Consider the following 21374-nt stretch of genomic DNA (forward strand, 5'->3'; position numbering starts at 1 on the left):
TCCCATCTCACATCAATGCCCATTAACTGGTCAGGGCAAACTCTTGTCACTTCTTGTTTCAAAGTTTTTGCTGCATTGGACTTCCCAGATGCTCTTGCTTTCTGGCTGAGGGCCGCCTCCTGCAGAGCAGAGGTGATTGACAGTTCCGGCAGATGAACGTTCAAGTTCCTACTAGCTCCCCTCCCCCACCCCCCCAAGTTCACATCTCCCTCAGTCACATCACTAAGGTCACTCCTGCCACCCACCCCTCCATAGCTCCAGGTGAATGCTATTGCCCAGCATGGTCACATGCTCAAGGTGAAAGAGCAACGAATTCAGGGGCAGAAAACCTGGACTGAAATCCTTGTTCACTGAAATCCTTCAGTGAACTGAGATCCAACTCACTCTTAGACATGTCATGTATCCCTGCAAACCCTTATTTTCTTCATCTTTACAATGGGGATCAGGGCGCCGCGGTTGAGTTCTCATGTTCTGCTTTGGAGGCCCGGGGTTCGCTGGTTTGGATCCTGGACGCAGACCTATGTTCTGCTTGTTAAGCCATGCTGTGACAGGCATCTCACCTATAAAGTAGAGGAAGATGGGTACAGATGTTAGCTCAGGGCCAATTTAACTCAGAAAAACAGGAGGATTGGCGGCAGATGTTAGCTCAGGGCTTATCTTTCTCAAAAAAAAAAAATAATAAGACGGGGATCAGAATATACGTATTTCTTATCTACTTTATGAGGTTGGAAAGGTTAGATGGAAGAATGTATGTGGAAGCAGTTTGTAGACTAGAAAGCGCTGTTTAAATGTGAAGGTTTATTGTTAGTATGAAACACAGCATATGAGTGTGCAACATCTTGAGTACACTGAAAAAAGCAGCCAATATTTGCACCAAAGGAGGTTTTCTCTGATGTAGCCAGCAGGTTATCTCCAAGGCTTGGGCAAAACTACCCTTATCCTAGGCGATAACTGCTCAGGTTTGGATTTGTCATAGCTCTGTGGCTCAGAGGGAGCAGAACTCTGGATCAGGTCGGAAAAAAGAGAAAAACAATGATTTAGGCCCTGAATACCTCAGAGGGAAGAGACAGCCAGGCTTCTGTGTGACATGAGGCTCAGTTGGCCAAGGTGGGAGATGAAATTATTGAGGTGGGGTCTGTGGGATCATGTAGAAGAGGCATTTAAAGCAGCGGGGACAATGTGAACAAAGTTTGGAGGAATGAGTGTACGTGGTTTATTTGGGGAACACAAGTGGTTCAGTGTAAACAGAACATTAGGGCCTTAGGTGGAACTTTCTGTAGGGGAAGTTGAGAAACTGGGAAGAAGAAGTTGGTTTCATATTGTAAGGCTGTGTGTGAGGCAAAGATCTTTGGACTGTAATCTATGGCATGAGAGGAAAACTTCAAAGGATTTTAACCTGGGGAGAGTCATGTTTAGAGCTGGTTTCGAAGATAACAGGTGGCGGTCTAGGCACATTCTCGTGCTGGGGTCGGCTCGTATCAGCCAGTTGTGCATATCGCTTCCCAGCTGTGATTTTAGTTGATAGCTTGCAATCGACCATGGTGGGAGTACTTACATTACAGAAATCAGCAAATGATATGAATCAGTCCCCTCTCCACCCCGCAAGCTGATTGTCAAAAATTTATCAGCACAGTTAAGGGGCCATTTCAAGAAAGCAGGACTTTAGTAGTTTGCAAACCTGGGATGTGTGTTAGAAATCTTTCAGGCCCCACCCCAGACTCACTGAATCAGAATTCAGGGTGAGGCGGTAGGACCCTATTTTTAAAAATTTTTCCAGGCAATTCTTATGCAGCCAGTCTGCTGCCGGTGTTTGGACCAGGACACAGGCAGGAGGGATAGTGAGGAGGGGATGGATATAAAAGATGTTTCAGAGGTGGGAGCAACAGATCTCACTGACAGATCGGAGGTAGGGAGATGGGGAGAGGGAACTGCCGGAACAATTTCTGAGTCTCCCTGTGTGGACAAATAAGTGGATGGATAGTGATGCAGGTAGCTGAGCTAAGGAAGTCAAGACAGGAGTTGTTTGGTAGAAGAGGTGAGAGTGGGAGATGGGAGTGGGGGTAGCTGTGCGCAGGCTGTTTGGGGAGCCTGGGGAGGCAGGGTTTTGGCGGTGTCCTGTCAACAGTTGGATTCGGGAGCTGCTGCTTGGTGGAGCAGTAGAAGCTGGTGATACAGGCTCGGGAGTCAACATGTGCGTTGTAGAAGCCATGGATTTGGATGAGACTGTTGGGGGAAAATGTGTAGAGAAGAGAAGGGGACTGTGGGCTGCACTCTAGGAACAAATTTTCAGATGTTGGTAGAAAAAGAGAAGCCGAGAAGAGATCAAGCAGACAGCAGTTTGTGTATTGATTACTGAAGTCAACGGTTCCTGGAGGGTGGGGTTCCTTTAGGTGTTCCCAGAATTTCCAAAAGCCCAACAGAAACCACACATGCGTTTTTCTGTAATAAGACAACCTAAAACATTAAATTTGTTTAGCAACCCAGTGTGGTGAGGCGTGTTTTGGATGCTGACCTGAAATTCTTTTTTTTTTTTTTTTTTTTGAGGAAGATTAGCCCTGAGCTAACTGCTGCCAATCCTCCTCTTTGTTCTGAGGAAGACTGGCCCTGAGCTAACATCCATGCCCATCTTCCTCTACTTTCTGTGTGGGATGCCTACCACAGCCTGGCTTGCCAAGCGGTGCTGTGTCTGCACCTGGGATCCGAACCGGTGAACCCCGGGCCACCGAAGCAGAACGTGTGAACTTAACCACTGTGCCACCAGGCTGGCCCCTGACCTGAAATTCTTAACGGTAGTTCTGTGCCTTTGATTAAAAGCACACGCACATTACCTAGGAGACAAATAGTGCATAGTTATCTCTTTCAAAACATGATAGGTGGGAATATAGATTAGGGTTCTTGGTGTGGAGGAAGTAGGGACGTGTGGGGAATGCATGCAGAGGCTCTCCATGTGTCCTAGGAGAGTCACCTGATATGCTCCTGTGAGAGAGGAAATCGATGGAGAAGGAGCTGTACCTCCTTATTTTGAGCAGTTCAGGTAAAGGGACCAGGATCAAGATGATTGTCGAAAATAAGGTTTTGGGGTTATCTGTGGACAAAATGTCTTCTGGCTTGCGTGGGGTTGGAGAACTCTCTGCAGCTTCCTGGTCCTTGCTTGCTTCTCCAACTTGAAGGCTCTGGATTCGGAAGGAAAGCTTTCTAAATGTGGGAGGGGGTGCAGGGAGCTGGGAAGGGAGAGTGGGGCCGAGGGGGAGGCTGACCTTTGAGCCTCCACTGCCCAGAATCTTAACAAATTCTCACAGACTTCAAGTTCTGGGAAGCAACTTGGTTGGTCACGCTACCTCCTGAGTAAAGTTTGACCACTAAGTGACCTGGTTAATTTGTATTTACTTTCCTGAGAGGGCCTAAGATTTCACTGTGAAGTTAAGTAGTGATTGAGGCCAATGAAGCTCCTAGGTTGTGGGAAGCTAGAAAAAAGCGGTGTGTTCCTTTACGTAAGAGCAATTGAGGAAAGTCTGAGCTGACACAGGTTCTCCTTGCCCCCTTTCTTCAGGCCCTGTTTGAGGAATGTAATGGGGTAAGTGTAATTCTTTTAATTGTGTGTGGTGAAAGGCCTAGAATCTTATTTGGATGAAGTATCCTTTACCCTTTGGAAAAATATCTCAGAACAGAGCATGAGAGAATACTTATTTTTTTTTTTCCAACCAAAGCTTGATTTTATGTATTCATGAGCCAAGGATTGGCATGAAAATTTAAAACTCATGGATATTTCAGAAAGAAAGAAACAAACAAAAATGTTGTAGCCATGGGCTTCAAAATCTTTTTCTACTAACTTTTACCTGTAATGTCTAATTGGAGAGGCACATTCTTTTCTGCCCACCCTCTGATGGAGGCTCTGTCAAATAGGAGATACAGCTCCCTCACCCTGGATAACTGAGAGTTGGACCACGACTTTGGCATAGGAGTGGGGCAGCGGAGTGCTGGCGTTAGGAGGGTAATGCCAGCCCTGGGGGGTTTTCTTCCAGCAGCTGCTTTATTTGGAAGATTCACATATGTCTAATTCAGGTTGGTATCTCCAGATCACCAATGCCTGAAACATAGTCTGTTGGAAACATGGATGAATGAATGGCGCATCAGGAATTCATACTGAATAGTGGGCTCCTGAGTTCACAGACCATGCCTTACAGGTCCCGTAAGACCTAGCAGATACTTTGAACACAGGCCTTCAGAAAATGCAGATGAACATTTGGAAGCACGTGGTAATCTGGAGGGAGAGGGTAACCTGTGCAGATTTGAGAGTACTCAGCAAGGTTTCTTTCTGGACTGGCCAGGGAGTATTCGGTGAAAGTGGAGACTTGGGAGTGAGGACAAGGCTAGATATCTGCACATCAATTTATCAGACACATGTTATATACCTAATATGCGCTCAGCACAGTGCTGGGCACTAGAGATTGAAAGAAATGACAAATAAAATAGGATCTTTACTCTCAAATAACTTAAAGTGTGGTGGAAGGCATAGGGAACTGAATCATTAATTACTGTATCTCAGGGAATATGATAAGTGTTATGCTAAAGGGCAGTGCAGGGTGATAAGGGGCCATAGTGTGGGCGGCCGGCATCAAGGAAGATTTCCCTGAGAAGGCACTACTTTTGAAGGATAATAATAGCTATAATATTGAGTATCTACTCAATGCCAGATACCTTTCTAAGTATTTTGTGGGTATTAATTTATTTAATTTTCTCAACACCCCAGTGAAGAAGATACTTTTATTATTCCCATTTTATAGAGGTTAAAACTGAGTGGTTGGAAGAGTTGAGATTTGGTTGCTGACAGTCTAAAGCAAGAGCCCTCAGGCTTAATCCTTCATTCCTGAAGGACTCTGCTTCAGTGATGGGAATGAGTGAAACAAAGAAGGGAGTAGAGAAAAGGACATACTGGCCAGGAGAGGAGCATATGGAAAGCCAAAGACAAATGAAGAGTGAGATTCTGGAGTGGGCGAGAGATGTGGGAGCTAGGAAGGTTGCCTGTTAGGCTTTTATATCTTAGTTTTAGGCTAAACTAAGGAGTGTGAACTTTGTTCTGAAATTATGGGAAGCCTGAAGGATTTTTAAGCCGGGAAGAGACATGATCAAATCTGCCTTTGGGAAGATCATTGTATCAGTGTCCAGGATAGACTGGAGTCAGGTCAGATTGACACCAGGAAGAGCAGTTAGGAGCCTATTAAAGTAATCCTGTAAGGAGTGATGAGAGCTTGATCTAAGGCAGGGGAGGGAGGAGGGATGATGGATGGGAGAGCGGGATGGCTCAGAGAGGTAGGGAGGAAGCAGAATCTGCAGGACGTGGTGTGAAACTGGTGGGGAGGCGCATTTCTAGTTTGAATCCTTCCTTATGGAGTCCAGGAGAGAAAGAGAGTGAATTCATTATCAGGCATGTTCAGTTTGAGATTCCTAAGAAAGTCCAGTACCGCTGCAAACGCATGATAATAAAAATAAGTATTATTAACATTTTTGGGAGGACTTATTATTTGCCAAGCCTTCTGCTAAGTGCCTTCTGTTAGTTAATTTGTCAATCCTCAAAACAGGTCTATCAAGTTACTTACATTTTAACAGATGAGGGACAGGAATGTGTAGAGAGGTAAATAAGCTGCTTTGAGTTATTCACGTATCAGGTGGCAGAGCTAGAACTCAAATTCTGGGTTTGATCTGGAAACCTCTATGCTGTCCAGTAAAGCTTTCTGCAATGATGGAAATGTTCTGTATCTGTACTGACTAATATACAGGCTAATAGCCACATGGAGTTACTGAATTCTTGAAATGTAACTAGTGTGACTAAGGGACAGAGTTTTTAATTACAGTCATGCACGGTGTAACAGTGTTTTTGGTCAGTGACAAACTGCATGTACAATGGTGGCCCCATAAGATTAGTACCACGTAGCCTAGGTGTGTGGTAGGCTATCCCATCTAGGTTTGTGTAAGTACACTCTGTGATGTTCGCACAATGACGAAATCGCCTGCACTTCTCAGAAAGTGTCCCTATCTTTAAGCAAAGCGTGACTGTAATTTAAATTTAAATAGCCCCGTGTGACTAGTGACAGCTCAGCTCTCTGCTATCTTTGGGAGTCATCAGCATATCCATCATAATTGAAGCCTTGGGTGCGCAGAAGATTCCCCAGAGATGTATTGCAGTGGATTTTAATCTTCTGAGCTTTACAGGCCTATTTGAGAATCTGACGAGTTATAAATGCTCTTCTATGAATGTAGAATATTATTGCACAGTATTTTGATAACAATTTCAGAGGTCCACGAAACTGAGGTCCCCATAGTATAAAGCTGGAAGAGAAAGGAACCAGTTAACCTGTAAACTTGAGAGTGATCTCATCTGTTTTGTTTACTACTGTATACTCAGTATCCAGATTCTAGAACAATGCCTGGTACATAGTTGGTATTTGAGAATTTATTAAATAAATGGCTGAATGAGTCCTGGGAAACATTTCAGGACCAAGCAGAAGAGTCCATGAAGTTCCCTACAAAAGAAGAGAAAAACAAAAGTAGAACAAAACCCAAGAACCAGGAGAGGGAGGGGTCATAGAAGGCGAGAAGGGTGAATTTTAAAGGATGGGAATAATCATCAGTGTCAAACCTGCCTGGGTGGTCAGATAAGATTAGGATGTAACAGTTGTCATTGACTTTGGCAGTAACAGAGCTCCTCCTTGACAAAACCAAGGAGGGGTGGGGGTGCCATGGACTAATTCATGAATCAGTGATGAGGAAATGGAGGCAGTGAGTGTGATGTCCGGGGGGTCTCAATCCTGGTTGCCCACCAGAATCACTGGGAAGCTTTTAAAAAATACGCATTCCTGGACAGGTTGACTCTGACTTGGTAAGTTTGAGGAGGGGCTATGGAATCTGCATGGTAAAGCTGCCAGCTTATTCTGATAGTTTTGATGGAAGTTTGTCAATCACCAAGCAGTGTATTCTTTCCATAAAATATGGCCCTGAAGGGAAGGAAGGAAAAATAAAGGAGTGAGGGAGAGCTTTTTTTCTTTCTCTTTTTTTTTGTAATTTAGATACAGAGATATGAGCATAGGGAAAAGATATGGGCATATGGGTTTAGAGGGAAAAGAACTATTAAATAGAGAACTGTTAGTGAGCTGTAATGAATTAAAAGATATTTAGCTGGATTCTGAATTCCTGAATCTTTGACCAGCTGCCCACCTTGCTGCAGGTTCCCATGGGAGCCATTAAACGGAAGCAGTGTGATAACTTTGTAGACAAATTACCAATTTTCACCCAGAGCCTTTTATTTTCTAAGTTGTATTTGTGAATATTCAGGTATTTTGTGTAAGAAGCTGACAGTCATTGGCAATATCCCAAATCACATCTGTTTACTTTTTTTCTATTATTAGACTTTCCTATAAATGCTTGCCAGATGGCAAACAGAAACTGTTCTTTTATTCTCTACTTCTTTGCCACTTGCCTTTCTTCCTCCATATACCTTTCCTACTTAAACTGAAATGGTAAATGCTGGAGTCCTTTCACAGGTGAATATAATTTAGCATGAGCACTCAGCCTTCTCTTTTGTCAGTGATGGCGTGACCCTACTTTTCAGGTCAGTGGGTCTCAACATAAGGGTCTATTATCTTCCTCCATGCATTGGATGTTTCGAAATATTTATCTGCCAAACTGTGAATATGAAGTACCGTTGATGTCCGCCATTTATAGTATACCTATCAAGGACCAGATATGTCCCTAGACACTTTCTATAGATGATTTCTGCCATTTCTAATCCTCACTACAATCATTTAAGGCATGTGGTATACCCACATCTCACACTTAGAAAAGTTAAATAATTTTCCCGTATCACCCCACTGAGTGGCAGAGTCAGGACTAGAACTTGTATCTTCCTGACTCTAAATCCTGAGCTCAGTTACTGTGATTGGATTATTCACAACTTAATCCTCAACACAATTCTGTAAGTGGTATTTTATTGTCCCCATTTTTTTTTAAAGATTTTATTTATTTATTTATTTTTCCTTTTTCTCCCCAAAGCCCCCCAGTACATAGTTGTATATTCTTTGTTGTGGGTCCTTCTAGTTGTGGCATGTGGGACGCTGCCTCAGCGTGGTCTGATGAGCAGTGCCATGCCTGCGCCCAGGATTCGAACCAATGAAACACTGGGCCGCCTGCAGCAGAGCGTGGGAACTTAACCACTCGGCCACGGGGCCAGCCCCTATTGTCCCCATTTTTTGAGGAAAGAGGCTAGGCTAGGATAAATGACTTGGCCAAAGTTACAGAGCCAATAAGAAACAAACCCGGGGCAAACCTGGGTTTGTCTGTCTCCATGCTGTTTCTACTACATCCACTGCCTAGAATAATTTCTTTCCTTATTTTTATTAATCAAAGACATGTATCAATCAGAGCCCCTCTGAGTCTTTTGAACTTTCCAGTTGGCATGAGATAATTGGTGCTAACATGCTAGATTGCTCTGATTACAGCCAAAAGCAAAAAAACGCGATAAATTAGTCTGCACAGCCATCGTGTGGGTAAATGTACAGTTTCCATTACGCTCTGGAAATACTAAATTACAGCTTGCAAGTCCCCATAACTGCTTGGAATCCCTTGAATCTCTCAAAACCTTCTGGGTTTGGGAGGCATGACCTGTTGAGTGTTGTCTAGGAGTGAAAGAGCTGTTTCTGCTTATGAAGCACCAACTCAGAAAAGGTGCCAAATTCCTTCTCCCTAGCAGTGAGGCTGTTCTTCCCAGTGGGGAAAAGGACCCCTTCCTGGCGGCTTGTGGGTTTAGGCTGTACTTTCTGCAAGTTTCTGCTGGGGCCCGGGGGGTGGGGGAGGGGTGGGGGCGGTAGTGGGATCAGTGGAATCATGGGAATTTACTCAGCCTGCATTGTGAGCTTCCTGATCATAGCCTCTGAATTTCTGCTTCTGACCGTGTGCTTTGCCTCCAGTGACAACAGATTTTTCCCAGCCCTTCCCAGTGTATTGGTTTAATGTCAGTGTCTAGGATAAGCTCCCAGCACTAGCAACAAAACCAGGATTCTGGATTTGATTTGCTTCAGCTGCTTTCCCTCAGGAATATTCTGGAATTTAAAGAAGGGCTTTGCCACCTTATTTAGTAACATGGTCTAGTGTTTCAAAATTTAGTTTATATAGTGATTTTTATCTGAAGTTTGAATTTACAATGGGAAGGATTGAGTTTTGGGGGAAAGCAAACAATTGCTTATGTAAGTTCCCTTTGTTGTGGTGTTAAGCTGACTTTTTAGTCATCTGGTGCCCAGGCTAGGTCATTCCGAATCCTTGTTTAGCGTTTTTTTAGGTTTTCTTTTTTATCTTTTTTTTTTTCCTGAGGAAGATTAGCTCCAAGCTAACATCTATTTTGCATGAGGGTCACTGCCACATTGTGGACCCTGCTGTGCGGTGTGGGTCCATGCCTGGGAATTGAACCTAGGCCACCAAAGTGGAGCACACCAAACTTAATTATTAGGGCATGGGGCCAGCCCCCTTTTTCAGGCTTCTAACACATATTTCTCAACTTCCTTAAGCTGTAGAGCTCAGACTGGACACCTGTCCCACCAAAACCTTGACTAAAATGGAGTGGTTGGGGATGTGGCCCTTGACTTTCTGGCATTCCATACTCCCCTGTAAACACCCTAGTAATGCAGGTTGTTTTTTTCATGACCTTGGAAGACTGGCAGATTCATTTAGGGGGCAGGATGAGCCCCGGTATGCAGGTGGCCTGTATCAGATGAAAAGGCTCTTGTAAGAGGAAAATTGAAAGCGTTTATGTGAGAGGGTGAGGCAATGTCTGAATCTCTGGAAATTCTGCCCAGCAGTCTTATTTCATGGGATTGAGTGGAGGAGTAGTTGGCATCCATCTCACTTAAGACTCTTGAAAACTAAGTTCTAACAATGGGAGGAGAGAGGACCAGGCCCGTTCTGGGGGCTCTAGAGGAGGAAGGATCCTGTGCTGTTGCCACCGTGGATTTATCTGCAGTCCCTCCTGTTCAGTGTTTGCCTCTCTGACATGTTCCCTTTAACCCCTCACAGCAGTGTGTGCCATCTGCCCCTTGTCCATCCTTCTAGTGTTGCTGCATCTCGCTGCAGTGACTACTCATGCCTCCTACACTGGGAGCTCCTTCTGTCCCCATCTCCTAGCACAGTGCCTGGTGCGTGAGAAGTGTTTGGTAAAGGAGCTGAACTGGAATGCCTGTTCTTCTCAGTTCTGCTTGTCCCAAATCTATCTGAATTTCAAGTGTCCATGTAAAACCCTTGTTGTCGAGACTGTCTTCTGTTACCGGCCACAGGAGGAAGTGATCTTTCTCTATTCTGTTTCTGTAGCATTTAATATTTACTTTAGAGAGTTATCATTTTCTGCGTTTTAAATGTAGTGGCTTATATTGAATCTTACTTTCCAGATTGTAAACACCTTGAGAGCAGGATCCTTGTTGGATTCATGTCTTTATTTTCCATGACCCACAAAACAATACCTTGCATAGAATAAGAGCTTGCATTTGTTCTCCATACTTCACATATGTTCATTCTTAAATCCTCAAAACAGCTCTACCAGGTAAGACTATCATTCACATCTGTCTCCATTTTGTAGGTAAGGAAAGTGACGTTAAATAATTTGCTCAGGGTCATGTAACTAGGAAGTGGAGGGGCTTGGATTCACTCCCAGGCAGCATATGCCAGAGCCTAGCCTTAACTCTTGCCTTGGTGCTGCCTCTTGTTGACATATGCGTACGTAGAGGACATTATACAGCTGTTTATCAGATGCCTATAGGTTGGTATTTCTTAATTATTTAGAACCGATAAGCAGTTTGAAGATGATCCATTGTTGCTTTCATTTGCACCCTCTGAACTGTTTTCTAAGCAATGGGAAGGCCAGAAGGGGGCACCAGAAGGTTGGTTCTAGTTTTGGTTCCAGAAGCCCTGGATGGGTTGGCCTCGAGGTTCTGGTTTGGAAGTCAACAGTGCCATCTAGTGGGATGACTTGCTAATATCAACTCAGAATTAGTTTTCTGAAACCCTGGCACGTCGTCATTTAGATCTGGGAGCCCCTTTTATTCCTTAGCTTTAGGTTTTGATTGTCAGAGGAGGTCAGAGTGAGAGGAAAGAACCAGCCCATCATAGCTATAATCAAGGTGAGTTTTATCTCTTCCAAGGCTGTAATGATGACTATGGTCGTTTGGGTTGATTGAGCCCTGTTTGCTGTGAGGTTTTTGGAGTCCAAAGACCTTCCCCCTTCTACTTGTTCTCGCGTGAGCTCCTGATGGTATAGACTGGTTTTCTTCTCTTTGATGCTCACCTCTGGAGCTGTGTCTGCTTTGGAATTTGAGTTCTAATTATTTGTGGGTTGCCTACTATAGTATAACATGGATCCCAGGTTATATAGAAGAGGGGGCTTGATGCATGTAACAGGTCAGTCCCGCTGTAAGAAATCTCGTGGGTCAACAACATGATAGTGCAATTTTGTTGTAAGGATTTTTTAGTAGGCAAGTCTGTGAGACCTGGCAAAGAGGAAATGATGAGTAGCTACTCCACAGTGGACAAGCAGCAAAAAGACTTTGTGTTGAGTAAATGAAAGAGAAAAAGATTGTGTACACACTTAGTTCTGCTAGGCAACTTGGGCTTTGTGTGTGGTGCTGTTCTGGTTTCTGTGTGAGTTTGAAAATCTGATGTAAATGGCTTCTAAGTTCGTTTTCTTCTTGCTGAAAGAAAAGAACATAAAAGTATGGATATAACTGTGACCACAAAAAATCGTGCACTTCTTTGGGAGAGTGTGTGCAGGCACTGGAGCAAGCACTTACCCTACGAGATTGTTCCGAGTTCAGTCTACTGGGGATCTAGTCTAAGGAATATACTCCATGGAGATCAATGTGTTTTATTGTGCTCAGCAATCCACCAGAACAAGGAAACGATTTTGGTTATACTGGAGCCTGGATTATAGTGACATATAGGAATTTGTTACTAATAGAATCTATGCAAAACAGGAGTTTGGTAAGTTTTCCTGTAAGGGACCAGATAGTAAATATTTTAGGCTTCGTGGGTCTAAAGGTCCCACTGCTTAACGTATTCAGCTCTGCCTTAACTACTCAGCTAGGCTGTTGTAGCAAAAGAGCAGCCGTAGATAGTATGTAAACTAATGGGAGTGGCTGTGTTCCAATAAAACTTTATTTATAATACTGAATTTCACATAATTTTCATGTGTCATGAAATGTTACTCTTAAGAAAACTTTTTTTGCCAACCAATTTAAAAGAGCAAACACCACTCTTAGCTCATGGGACTGTGAAACATCAGAAAGCTCCAGATGTGGCCTGTGGGTGTAGTTTGGGGACTCCTGACTAGATGCCTGGAATAGGTCACAGTTAGCAATTAATAAAAATTATTTGTTCATCAGCTGTTTGTTCAGTTAGTGTCATAAGGTGTTTGAACTTTTTTTTCTTTCTCTCAAGTAAGATGGACAACAGTTGAATTCCTCTCAAGTAAGATGGAAGACAGTTGAATCCCATATACCTTTAATGTAAACTGTGGGCTGAAGCTCTAGAATCCTTTTGCCTACAGGGCTTTAAGGCGTGAGGACTCTACCTTCTGTCCTTCGTTTATTCCTCACCCTCCTCAGCCTTCCCTGGAGGCAGGGAAGCAGGCCAGGTGACCCCTGCCCCATGAAGTCTTTCTTCCTGTGGAATTCTCCCCTCCCTCCACACCTCTTCTCCCAAGTCTGCAGCAGCCCCTTGAGAGTCTCCCATGAGGTTGAAGAAGAATGAAATTGGTATCCTGTGATAGAGGTGAAGAGGCCCCATACAGAGAATGCTCACTGAGATTATGTAGCCCGGGAAGAACTAGGTGATAGGTCAGGATTTCCCCTGCTGCCGGAGGTGTGATGGGTGGTGTTTGCACCACATTTGTGTCACTTCTCATATCTACTGTGTCAGTACACTTTCCATGTAAACTTACACGGGGAGCTTGCATCTTTAAAATTTTGTAACGCCATCTCTTTGTCTAGCTGAAGTCTTAATGACCTCCCCCAGCGTTGAGAAAGAGGCCAAACGTTAACGGTTCATATCCTGTGTCTTTCCTCAGCAGCCAACAGAGTAGCCAGCAGAGCAGCCACGACGATGACTCGAACAGGTTCCTGAGTCCTCTGGCCCGAGAAGAAAGGTAAGGTCAAAGGAGGAGGGAGAGCATGGAAGCAGAGATCACGGTGGGGGGGGCGGGGTCAACATGTTTGAGTAAGATTGTGCTTCTGCCACAAGTGAGAACTGTGGGAAACTGAGGAGGGCTTGGAGACTGCCAGACCTCTGTGCTCAGAGACTGGTTAGAAAGACAGGATATTCACCCAAGAAGTGAGAGGGAGGTACGACTAGTTAAACACTCAGGAAATGAGGACCAGCCAGCATCTGCTTCACGTAGCACCTATGAATGGTAGACAGAGAGCGGTCTGTTATAGCAAGTTAGACTGCTGTGCCCAGAGAAAGTTGACTGTATTGATGTTGACTAAAAGGATGTCTCAGTTGGCATACCAGAGGGCCCTGCTTTTGGTCTAGCACTGTTTACTGTTTTTTATCAACAAACTGGATGAAAAAGCAGTATACTTTTACCTCATTTATCAAACTTGTGGCAGACACTCAGCTGAGAGGGAGTGGAGTGCACCGAGGATGATAGAATCAAGATTTAGTATTATTTCAAATAGAACAATGGGTGAAAACCAGGAGATTTTTTTAAAGGAAATGTGCTATTATGTATTTATATTACATATATACACATATATATAAAATAATAGTTTCTTTTTTTCGAGGAAGATTAGCCCTGAGCTAACTGCTGCCAATCCTCCTCTTTTTGCTGAGGAAGACTGGCCCTGAGCTAGCATCCGTGCCCATCTTCCTCTACTTTATATGTGGGATGCCTACCACAGCATGGCATGCCAAGCGGTGCCATGTCCGCACCGGGATCCGAATCAGCGAACCCCGGGCCGGCCCCCAAAATAATAGTTTCTTAAGTGTAGTATTACCACACGGAGCCTAATTTGACAAGATTTCTTGTGAAAAAGAACTTGAGGGTTTGATTTACCAGCCAAATATGAGCTAGTAATGTGACACAAGTACCAAACGATCTTTGAAAGTCTGAATTCATTAATGGCAGTGTGGAGTATGGTTAAAAAGGAAAAAAAAAAACCAGGTCTCGCTGTAGTCTGTACTAGTTTGGTCACATCTGGTGTGTTATGCCCAACTCTTTGGAAATGAATATTGATAACTTAGAGTCTAGAAAAGAAGGATCAGGATAATCGCTGGTAGCATTTTAAGGATCCATTGAAGGAAAGGGGTTCAGCCAGGAAAAGAGAAGTTTTCAGTGATTATAACAGCACTCTTTAAGTATCTGAAAGCCTACGAAATGGAACCAGAGGGGCAGAACTTATAGCAAGACGGACTTCGTTGCAGGATAAGGAAGACCTTTTCCTGCTTGGAGCTGTACTACAGTGGGATAGGCCTCGAGAGGGATGAACTGACCCCCTTGAATAGAAATGTTCAAGGAAAAGCTACATGGTGTGTCATAAAAAGGACTGTGTCCTGGGGGAGAGGGTGGGACCTCTGTAATCCTTCTCTCTTTAGATTATAAAGTCTTGCCCTCATTCTCAGTTTCGTGCTCATTATTAAGCAAAATTAACAGTTCAGCTCATCGATTTAGACAGAGCTTATATGGAGGCATGAGGCCTCCGGGGGCAAAGACTAATCATTCTTGTCAAGAGGCTTAATCAGTTATGATCTGATGGCAGTTCCCTCAGTCTCTAGAGTGGCCTACACTCTCTTTTCAATGCTTTCTGGATTTCATCAGCCGTACTTTCAAAATTAGAAGGAACCATAGAGTTCCCCCAGCACAGCCCCTTCTCTGTGCTGTGTGCCCTGCACATCCGCAAGCCTACAGCCCAGGTCCGTTTCTGATCATGCTGTCTTCAGTTGCTCCTGACCCGTCAGCTCTATGATTGTCAGCTCCTCAAGCCCGTTTATTTCATCTCTGCTGCTGGGGCATTTGTGGGAGAGATGAGGAAAGTGCTGAATTTGAACATACTCCAAGTTCTTCCCGAGGCAACTTCATCTCTTACTCTAGGACATGGCTGCTTGCTGACTAGAGAAAGCCCTACCTTTTATTTGCTATTTGGAATTTTATGTTGATATAAATTATGTTCTATCTCCGTCTCTGCCCACTCCCTCAACCAAATGGAATGTTACAGAGTCTCCCATCCAAACCTCTGCCCAGAAAACTCCTCTAGATGTCTTTCCTGGTCTTTTCTTCCTATCCCTGGCTCACTGATAGCCTCTAGAACTCTTCATGGTAGACAGTGAATATAGTTTTGCACCAGCTCATCTTGGGCAGTGTGGGAAACAGAGAGCGCTGTGATCAGAAGTATGCTTCCCATGGCGGTCCCTGTGGACCCCTCCCTTTGGAAACTCAGGACTGGAACGTGTTCATCATGGCCTTTCTGAATGAAGTCTTTTTTTCTCTTCTCAGCCAGTTTGTTCTCCTGGAGAGAACAAGTCCCCAGAGTGGTAATTAATCACCCAGCTTCAGCTCAGAACAAACCCCTACACCCTGCTTCTGATCCTTCCTCTATATGTTTCGACCCAATTAGGAGACTCTCTAGGGCATTTTGCATGTTGGTCTGTGACATCCTGGCCTGGGGCAAGTGTGAGATGTGCACCCTGGGGAGATTTTCAGCAATGGTGGGGGCAGACGCAAGCTGTTTTGGGCCCTATTTGGTGGACAGCGCACCCTGCTGGTTACACTGGTGTTTCCTGTACGGGCAAGGCCTTCACGTAATCATCTCATTTACTCTTTGCCACTTCCCTGGGAGGCAGGTAGAACAGATATTATTATCATGGATTGAAAGTGGTCAAGTGTGAGGTGGGTAACATGGACCCTTTTCTGTGGCTGCTCCTAATTCACCAAACCATGTGATCAATTATAGGATGAAAGGTAGTTTCATAGAGAGGCAAAAAAAAAAAAAAAAAATTTCGATTTTATTTCTGTTTTAAAGATCAAAATTATAACCCTTCAGTATGAGGTGCACATTTAACTGGTTAAATAAAACATTGATTTTTCTTTTTCTCGTGTTTCGTTTGGAATAGATACAATATTTAGACAAAACAGCTATCCTACTGTAGTCTAGAAAATGTCCACATTACAGCAAAGGAGGAAATGGCTCAATGTGATGTCCAAACTTGAGGGCTTCTGAGAATTTTTTTCCTCTTTCGATCAGTGTTCTGTCCTGAAGGAAGAAAACCTTTGGACCCATGATGGGGGCAGAGGGTAGGTGGGTGCAGGGAGACAGTCATGTTCTGGGCAGGTTCAGCCCATACTGGATCAATTGTGAGGGTTTCTCAAGTCTCCAGATCTTTATTTGATGCATTCACCCAATGGCAGGAACTTTCAAACAAAGCCAGCACTGTAGAAAAGCGAGCTGTTTTACTAAGGGCCTTTTATGGACATAGTGTTCGTTTCAACAGAATGTGGTAGCAAGTGACCAGGAAGACTTTTATTAGTAGGAAAATTGAGACCTGATCAGGGCTGAGGTAAGCGAGTGCCAAGGCAGGGCCACATGTGGTAACGTATCCATTCCTGCACGCAGCCTTGTGTGCCTCAAACCTTGATGAACTGTCTACAAGGTACTGAGGAGCCTCTTGGAGTCTAGGCTGCCAGATGAATAGAGGCTCACTGTGTGTGCGCTGGGCACCGTGGTGTGTTGGAAAGAGCAAGAGCCTTAACATCAGACAGACTTAATTTTGACTCCTTTCTTCCTTATTAACTGTGCATTTTTAAAAGCAATTTACTTAGCTTTACTCAACCTTAGTTTCCTCATTTGTGAAAGTCTTTTCTTGTAAAGGATAAAAGAGAGAACTTATGGAAAATGCCTGATAACTTAGCAGGTAGTAAGTAGTAGCTGCTAGTACTGTGATGATTTTGGCTCTCAGTTTCTTAGCAAATCTGTACTCTTCTGTCCTCGAAGAAGCAGAGACAAAGAATGTGTAGCATATCGAGCACCTGCAAAATGTCAGATGTAGACACTAAGGATAAATAGATTAAAGTGTGGTATTTCACCTCAAGAGCCTCATTGTCTTATGGTGAGACATACCTGTGAGTAAGCAAGTATAATATAATGTAATAATTGACATACGGAATTTTGTATAAAGTGATAAAATTTAGAATTTGTCTGCTAATGTGCCTAGCCCTGTGTAATGAATCTTACATACACAACCCTATCAAATAGATGCTATTATTATCTTCATATTTGAGTTTAGGAAACTGAGGCTCAGTGGAATTAAGAAATTAGCCCAAGAGTCACACAGATACTCTGCTTGCGGCGAGGGCAGGGGTGCGGGGGGCAGGGAGAGGGCCTTGATATCTGGAAAGACTCTATGGAGGGGGTTGTGCTTCAGCTGAGAGCTGCAAGATGAGTAGGAGTCCGTCACATGGACAAGGGAACAAGATGTGCATAAGCATGGAGGCGTGAGAAAGCAAGGCGTGTTCAGGAACTACAAGTATTTCAGTATTGCTGCCACATCGTGTCCCAGGAGGAGGGTAGCTAGTGAGTGGCTGGGAATCATCTTTGGACAGGTAGGCAGGTGACTGATCATGTTACATCCTGCCATGATAAAGAGTGGGCTTTATTTATAGATGATAGGAAACAAGTGAGGGACTTTGAAGAAGGGGGTACCAAGGTCACACCCAGGTATTATGAGAAAAATCACTTTGGTCCTAGTGTGAGAGATGGATTTAAGGGGCAAACACTGGAAGCAGATAGACAAGGAAAGAAACTGTTGCAGTTGTTTCATTTAACAAGTATTAATTGAACTCATATTACATGCTAGCTATTCTAGCAGGCTTTGGGGAGTACCCATATGAACAAGATAACCATTGTCTCTCCTTTCTAGCAAGGGAGATAGATTATAAACAAATATATGAGAAAACATCAAGTAGCAATAAGTGCTGTGAAGAAAATGAGAAAGGGTGACATGGTGGACCAAGGCTTTTTGGGGCTACTCTAAGTTGGGTAGGCAGCAATGTCTCACTGACATGGTGGCATTTAAGCTGAGCCCAGATGGACAAATTTCTGAATTATGGTAGTGAGGACAGAAAAGGAGGAACCAATTGAAAAAAACTTGTTAAGTAGGTTTGATAGGACTTACATCTGGGTCAGGGAAGGGTGTCTGGTGTGAACCTGAGGTTTCTGACTTGGGCAGCAAATATAAGGCAGCAGAGTCTAGAAGTTAAGTGCCTGCCTGGGTTGGGATTGTGCTTCCACTGCGTGCTGTGTGATCTTGGGCAAATCATTTCACCTCTGTGCCTCACTTTCCTCATCTATAAAATGGGTATAATAATAGTTCATACCTCATAGGGTTGTTGAGAGGCTTGAGTGTGTGTGTCTATAATGATTAGACTAGGAATAGTGCCTGGCACACGACTATTATTATATATGTGCTTGCCGTTATTATTAATACTATTATTATTATAAAAATATTGGATAAGGGGGGAAGAATTTGAAGAGCAGGGGAGGTAGTGAGTTTAATTCAGGCATGTAGAGTCTAAACTACCCATGGAGCATGCCAGTGGAGAGATACATTAGGCAGCTGGCTTTACCCGTTTGAAGCTCAGGAGACAGGACTAGAACTACTTGTTTGGAAATGAGAATGTAGTTGAGCCAAGAGTCTTAGGATTAGGAAAGTGTAAGCAGAAGGCAAAGGAAGGAGGAATTTGCAGATTACCCAGGGAAGCTGGGAGAACTAGGAGACAGAAATATCATATAAGCAAGAAAGTCAAAAAGAGACAAAGAGGGTAGAGTTAGGGAACATAAGAACTAAAAAGAGTCTTCTGCAGTGGCAATTAAGAGGTCATCTGTAACCACACAACAGCTTTAGAAGAGTGTATATGAGGGGAAGAAGAAGAGACTGCATGGAGAATTCATTCTAGAAGTTTGCCTGGGGAGAAGAGAAATAAAGATGGCACCTACAGGAGAAGGCAGGGGTGATTCAGGAGAATTTTTATTTTAATACAGGGAGACACAAGCACTTTTTAAATCTCTGAAGTAGAAACCAGTAGGTCAAGGACGAGAATTTCAGAGAGAACATCATTCATCCATTCACTCGATAAACACTTATCAGTTATGCGCTGTCTACTCATTGAGTTTCCAGTGTTATTGAAGAGCTAATATTAACACAACTCAGTATATGGCAGGGAAAATACAAACTTGGATATGTGTATTAAAGGAAGGGAACACGGTTCCGTGAGAGAGTGTATCAAAGCAATTGGACCTAGAGAGAAGGGGTGAGGTCGAGGGTGTAATGATTGAGCCAAGACCAGAAGGATGAGTCTGAGGTGAGAAGGAAGCAGTGTGGTGAGACAGATGAGATGAGATGAGATGGGCAGGAGTTTAGCTGGTCATGACAAGGACTTGAGTCTTATTCTAGGAGCATCAAGAAGCCGTTGAAAGTCTTTAAGAAGGGAGGTGACAAGATCAGATTTGCATTCTGAAAAGGTTACAATGTGAAGGATGGAGGCAGCCCTGGTGATGCAGAGATCAGCTGAGGCAGTTAGCAGGCAGTTATAATAGTCCAGGCAGAGGATATCAGTAGCTTGGACTTGGGATGGTGGTAGGGAAGAAAAAGAAGGAGATGAATTCAAGATATATGTAGGGGATAAAACGTCCAGGACTTGCTGATGGATTGAGCATCACGTGTGAGAGAGAAGGGAGGTCTTCAGAGTTAGTCCTGGGATTCCAACTTGCTCAGCTGGATAGCGCCACCTACTGAAAGATAAGGACGCAAGGTTTCGGAGGAGGCAAGAAAAGAGAGACCTAGATCACGGATAAAAGGATTAGCTGTGAACTGGTTATAATAATGGATGTGGATGTAGGTGATGTGGTGGGAAGGTGAGATTAATAGCAGCAGGATCTGTTTTCTCTGTGTAATAGGAAATGAGATCATCTCCTAAGATCAAGGAAGGTGGAATGGGAGTAGTATAAGGTTTGGGTGTAATTAATTTGGAGATTTCTTGTGTCACCTTTTCTCTGACTAGCTTAAGAGACGTTCGTGTCTTACACATCTTACTCAAACTCACCCTCAAGTCTTCTTATTGGAGTAGAGACGGCAAGTTTCATCACACCTATTTTACAGGTGTCGTAGTAGGCTCTGGTTCGTTCTGTCTAGACTTGCCCCATGGTGTGCAGTCTTTGGCTTACTTATCTGTCTCCCACTAGCCCATGACACCCTGGAAGACAAACTGATCTCTTATGTCTGGCACAGAGTAAGTGCTCAGCGGATGTTTGTGGAATTCATGAATGAACAAATGGAGAAACCAAGGTAATGGAATTGGAGGCCAAAAGATAAGCCTCCAGAGCTGAAGCAAGGGCAGAATGCAGGCCTGCTAAGAATAGACAGCTTCCTATTAGAAGGAAAGATGTTTTCCGTTCTGCTTATTCTATCCCAGAAATTATCCGCAAATAGCATATTTTCAGAGCACCCCAGCTCCATCAACTTGCTTGGCCAATGAATTCCCCATGGCCCTGCGGACACTCAGGTGCTCTCTCCAGGCAGCTCCCCCACCGTGGGGAAGGAGCCAAGTAGCAAGCCCTCTGGGAGCAGTGCCTGCCGGCCTCCCCCTCCTTCTCGCACCAGCAGCTGACATCACATGCAGGTACAGCTCCATCCTCCCTGCCTGAGGACAGAGGAGGAGAGGAAACTCAGCTAGTGCCCAGAGCACTGCCAGATGTTGGAAAATGGAGGAGGGCTCTGTTTGGAGCTGTGGCTTGGGCTGAAGGCAGAAGGGATCCTGGTAACAGGGAGCCTCAGGCTCTCCCATCCTGGGCCCTCCACCTGCCTGTGTTTTGTATTGAACATTAGGGCAGGGAGAACTCAGGTGCAGGAGCCACGGTCGACAGCTGAAGGAGCGGCAGAGGCAGCAAGTCCACACAGCTCCAGAGTGAGCCCTCAGCTCTTGAGGTGCTAGCTGCCATGTGGTTGGCCCTCCCTTGAGCCCAGCATGGTGCAGAACCTGCACTCAGAGACCGTCTCTTGCAGCACGGCTGTAAAGCAGGCCTGTCACCACCACGTCTCCTCCTTGAGGAAGAAGCTGTCATTTCTACGAGCCAAGTAGGTGCAGGGGGCCCCTGGAGATCAGGGCACGAGGAATTGGTCTTTGGCTGGTTTGGGATCACCTGGGGCTCTTCACAGAGGTGGGGGTGCTTTGGGGATTGGCTCCCACGTTTGGGGATATTGTTGTCATTTACCAAGCGACCCAGGAGGCCCCAAGAGGGGGACAGTGATCTGTTGCAAGAGACTGAAGGTAAAGGATAGTGGAGGTGCCACCAAGG

General features: G+C 44.4%; 1 protein-coding gene across 29 annotated transcripts in view; it reads left to right on the forward strand.

Annotated features, from left to right (window-relative positions):
- GRAMD1B (GRAM domain containing 1B) overlaps nucleotides 1–21374 on the forward strand; it is a 227563-nt gene that overhangs the window by 87442 nt on the left and 118747 nt on the right. For 21 of the 29 annotated variants that reach the window (XM_070273836.1, XM_070273835.1, XM_023645042.2 and 18 more), the window contains exon 2: nucleotides 13097–13174. In XM_070273836.1, the coding sequence (XP_070129937.1) occupies nucleotides 13097–13174 (78 nt within the window). The remainder of the gene's footprint in view (nucleotides 1–13096; nucleotides 13175–21374) is intronic. The other 8 variants (XM_070273857.1, XM_070273837.1, XM_070273854.1 and 5 more) reach the window with 1 other exon arrangement.

Source organism: Equus caballus, chromosome 7 (assembly GCF_041296265.1).
Source record: "Equus caballus isolate H_3958 breed thoroughbred chromosome 7, TB-T2T, whole genome shotgun sequence".
Classification (NCBI taxonomy): Eukaryota; Metazoa; Chordata; class Mammalia; order Perissodactyla; family Equidae; genus Equus; species Equus caballus.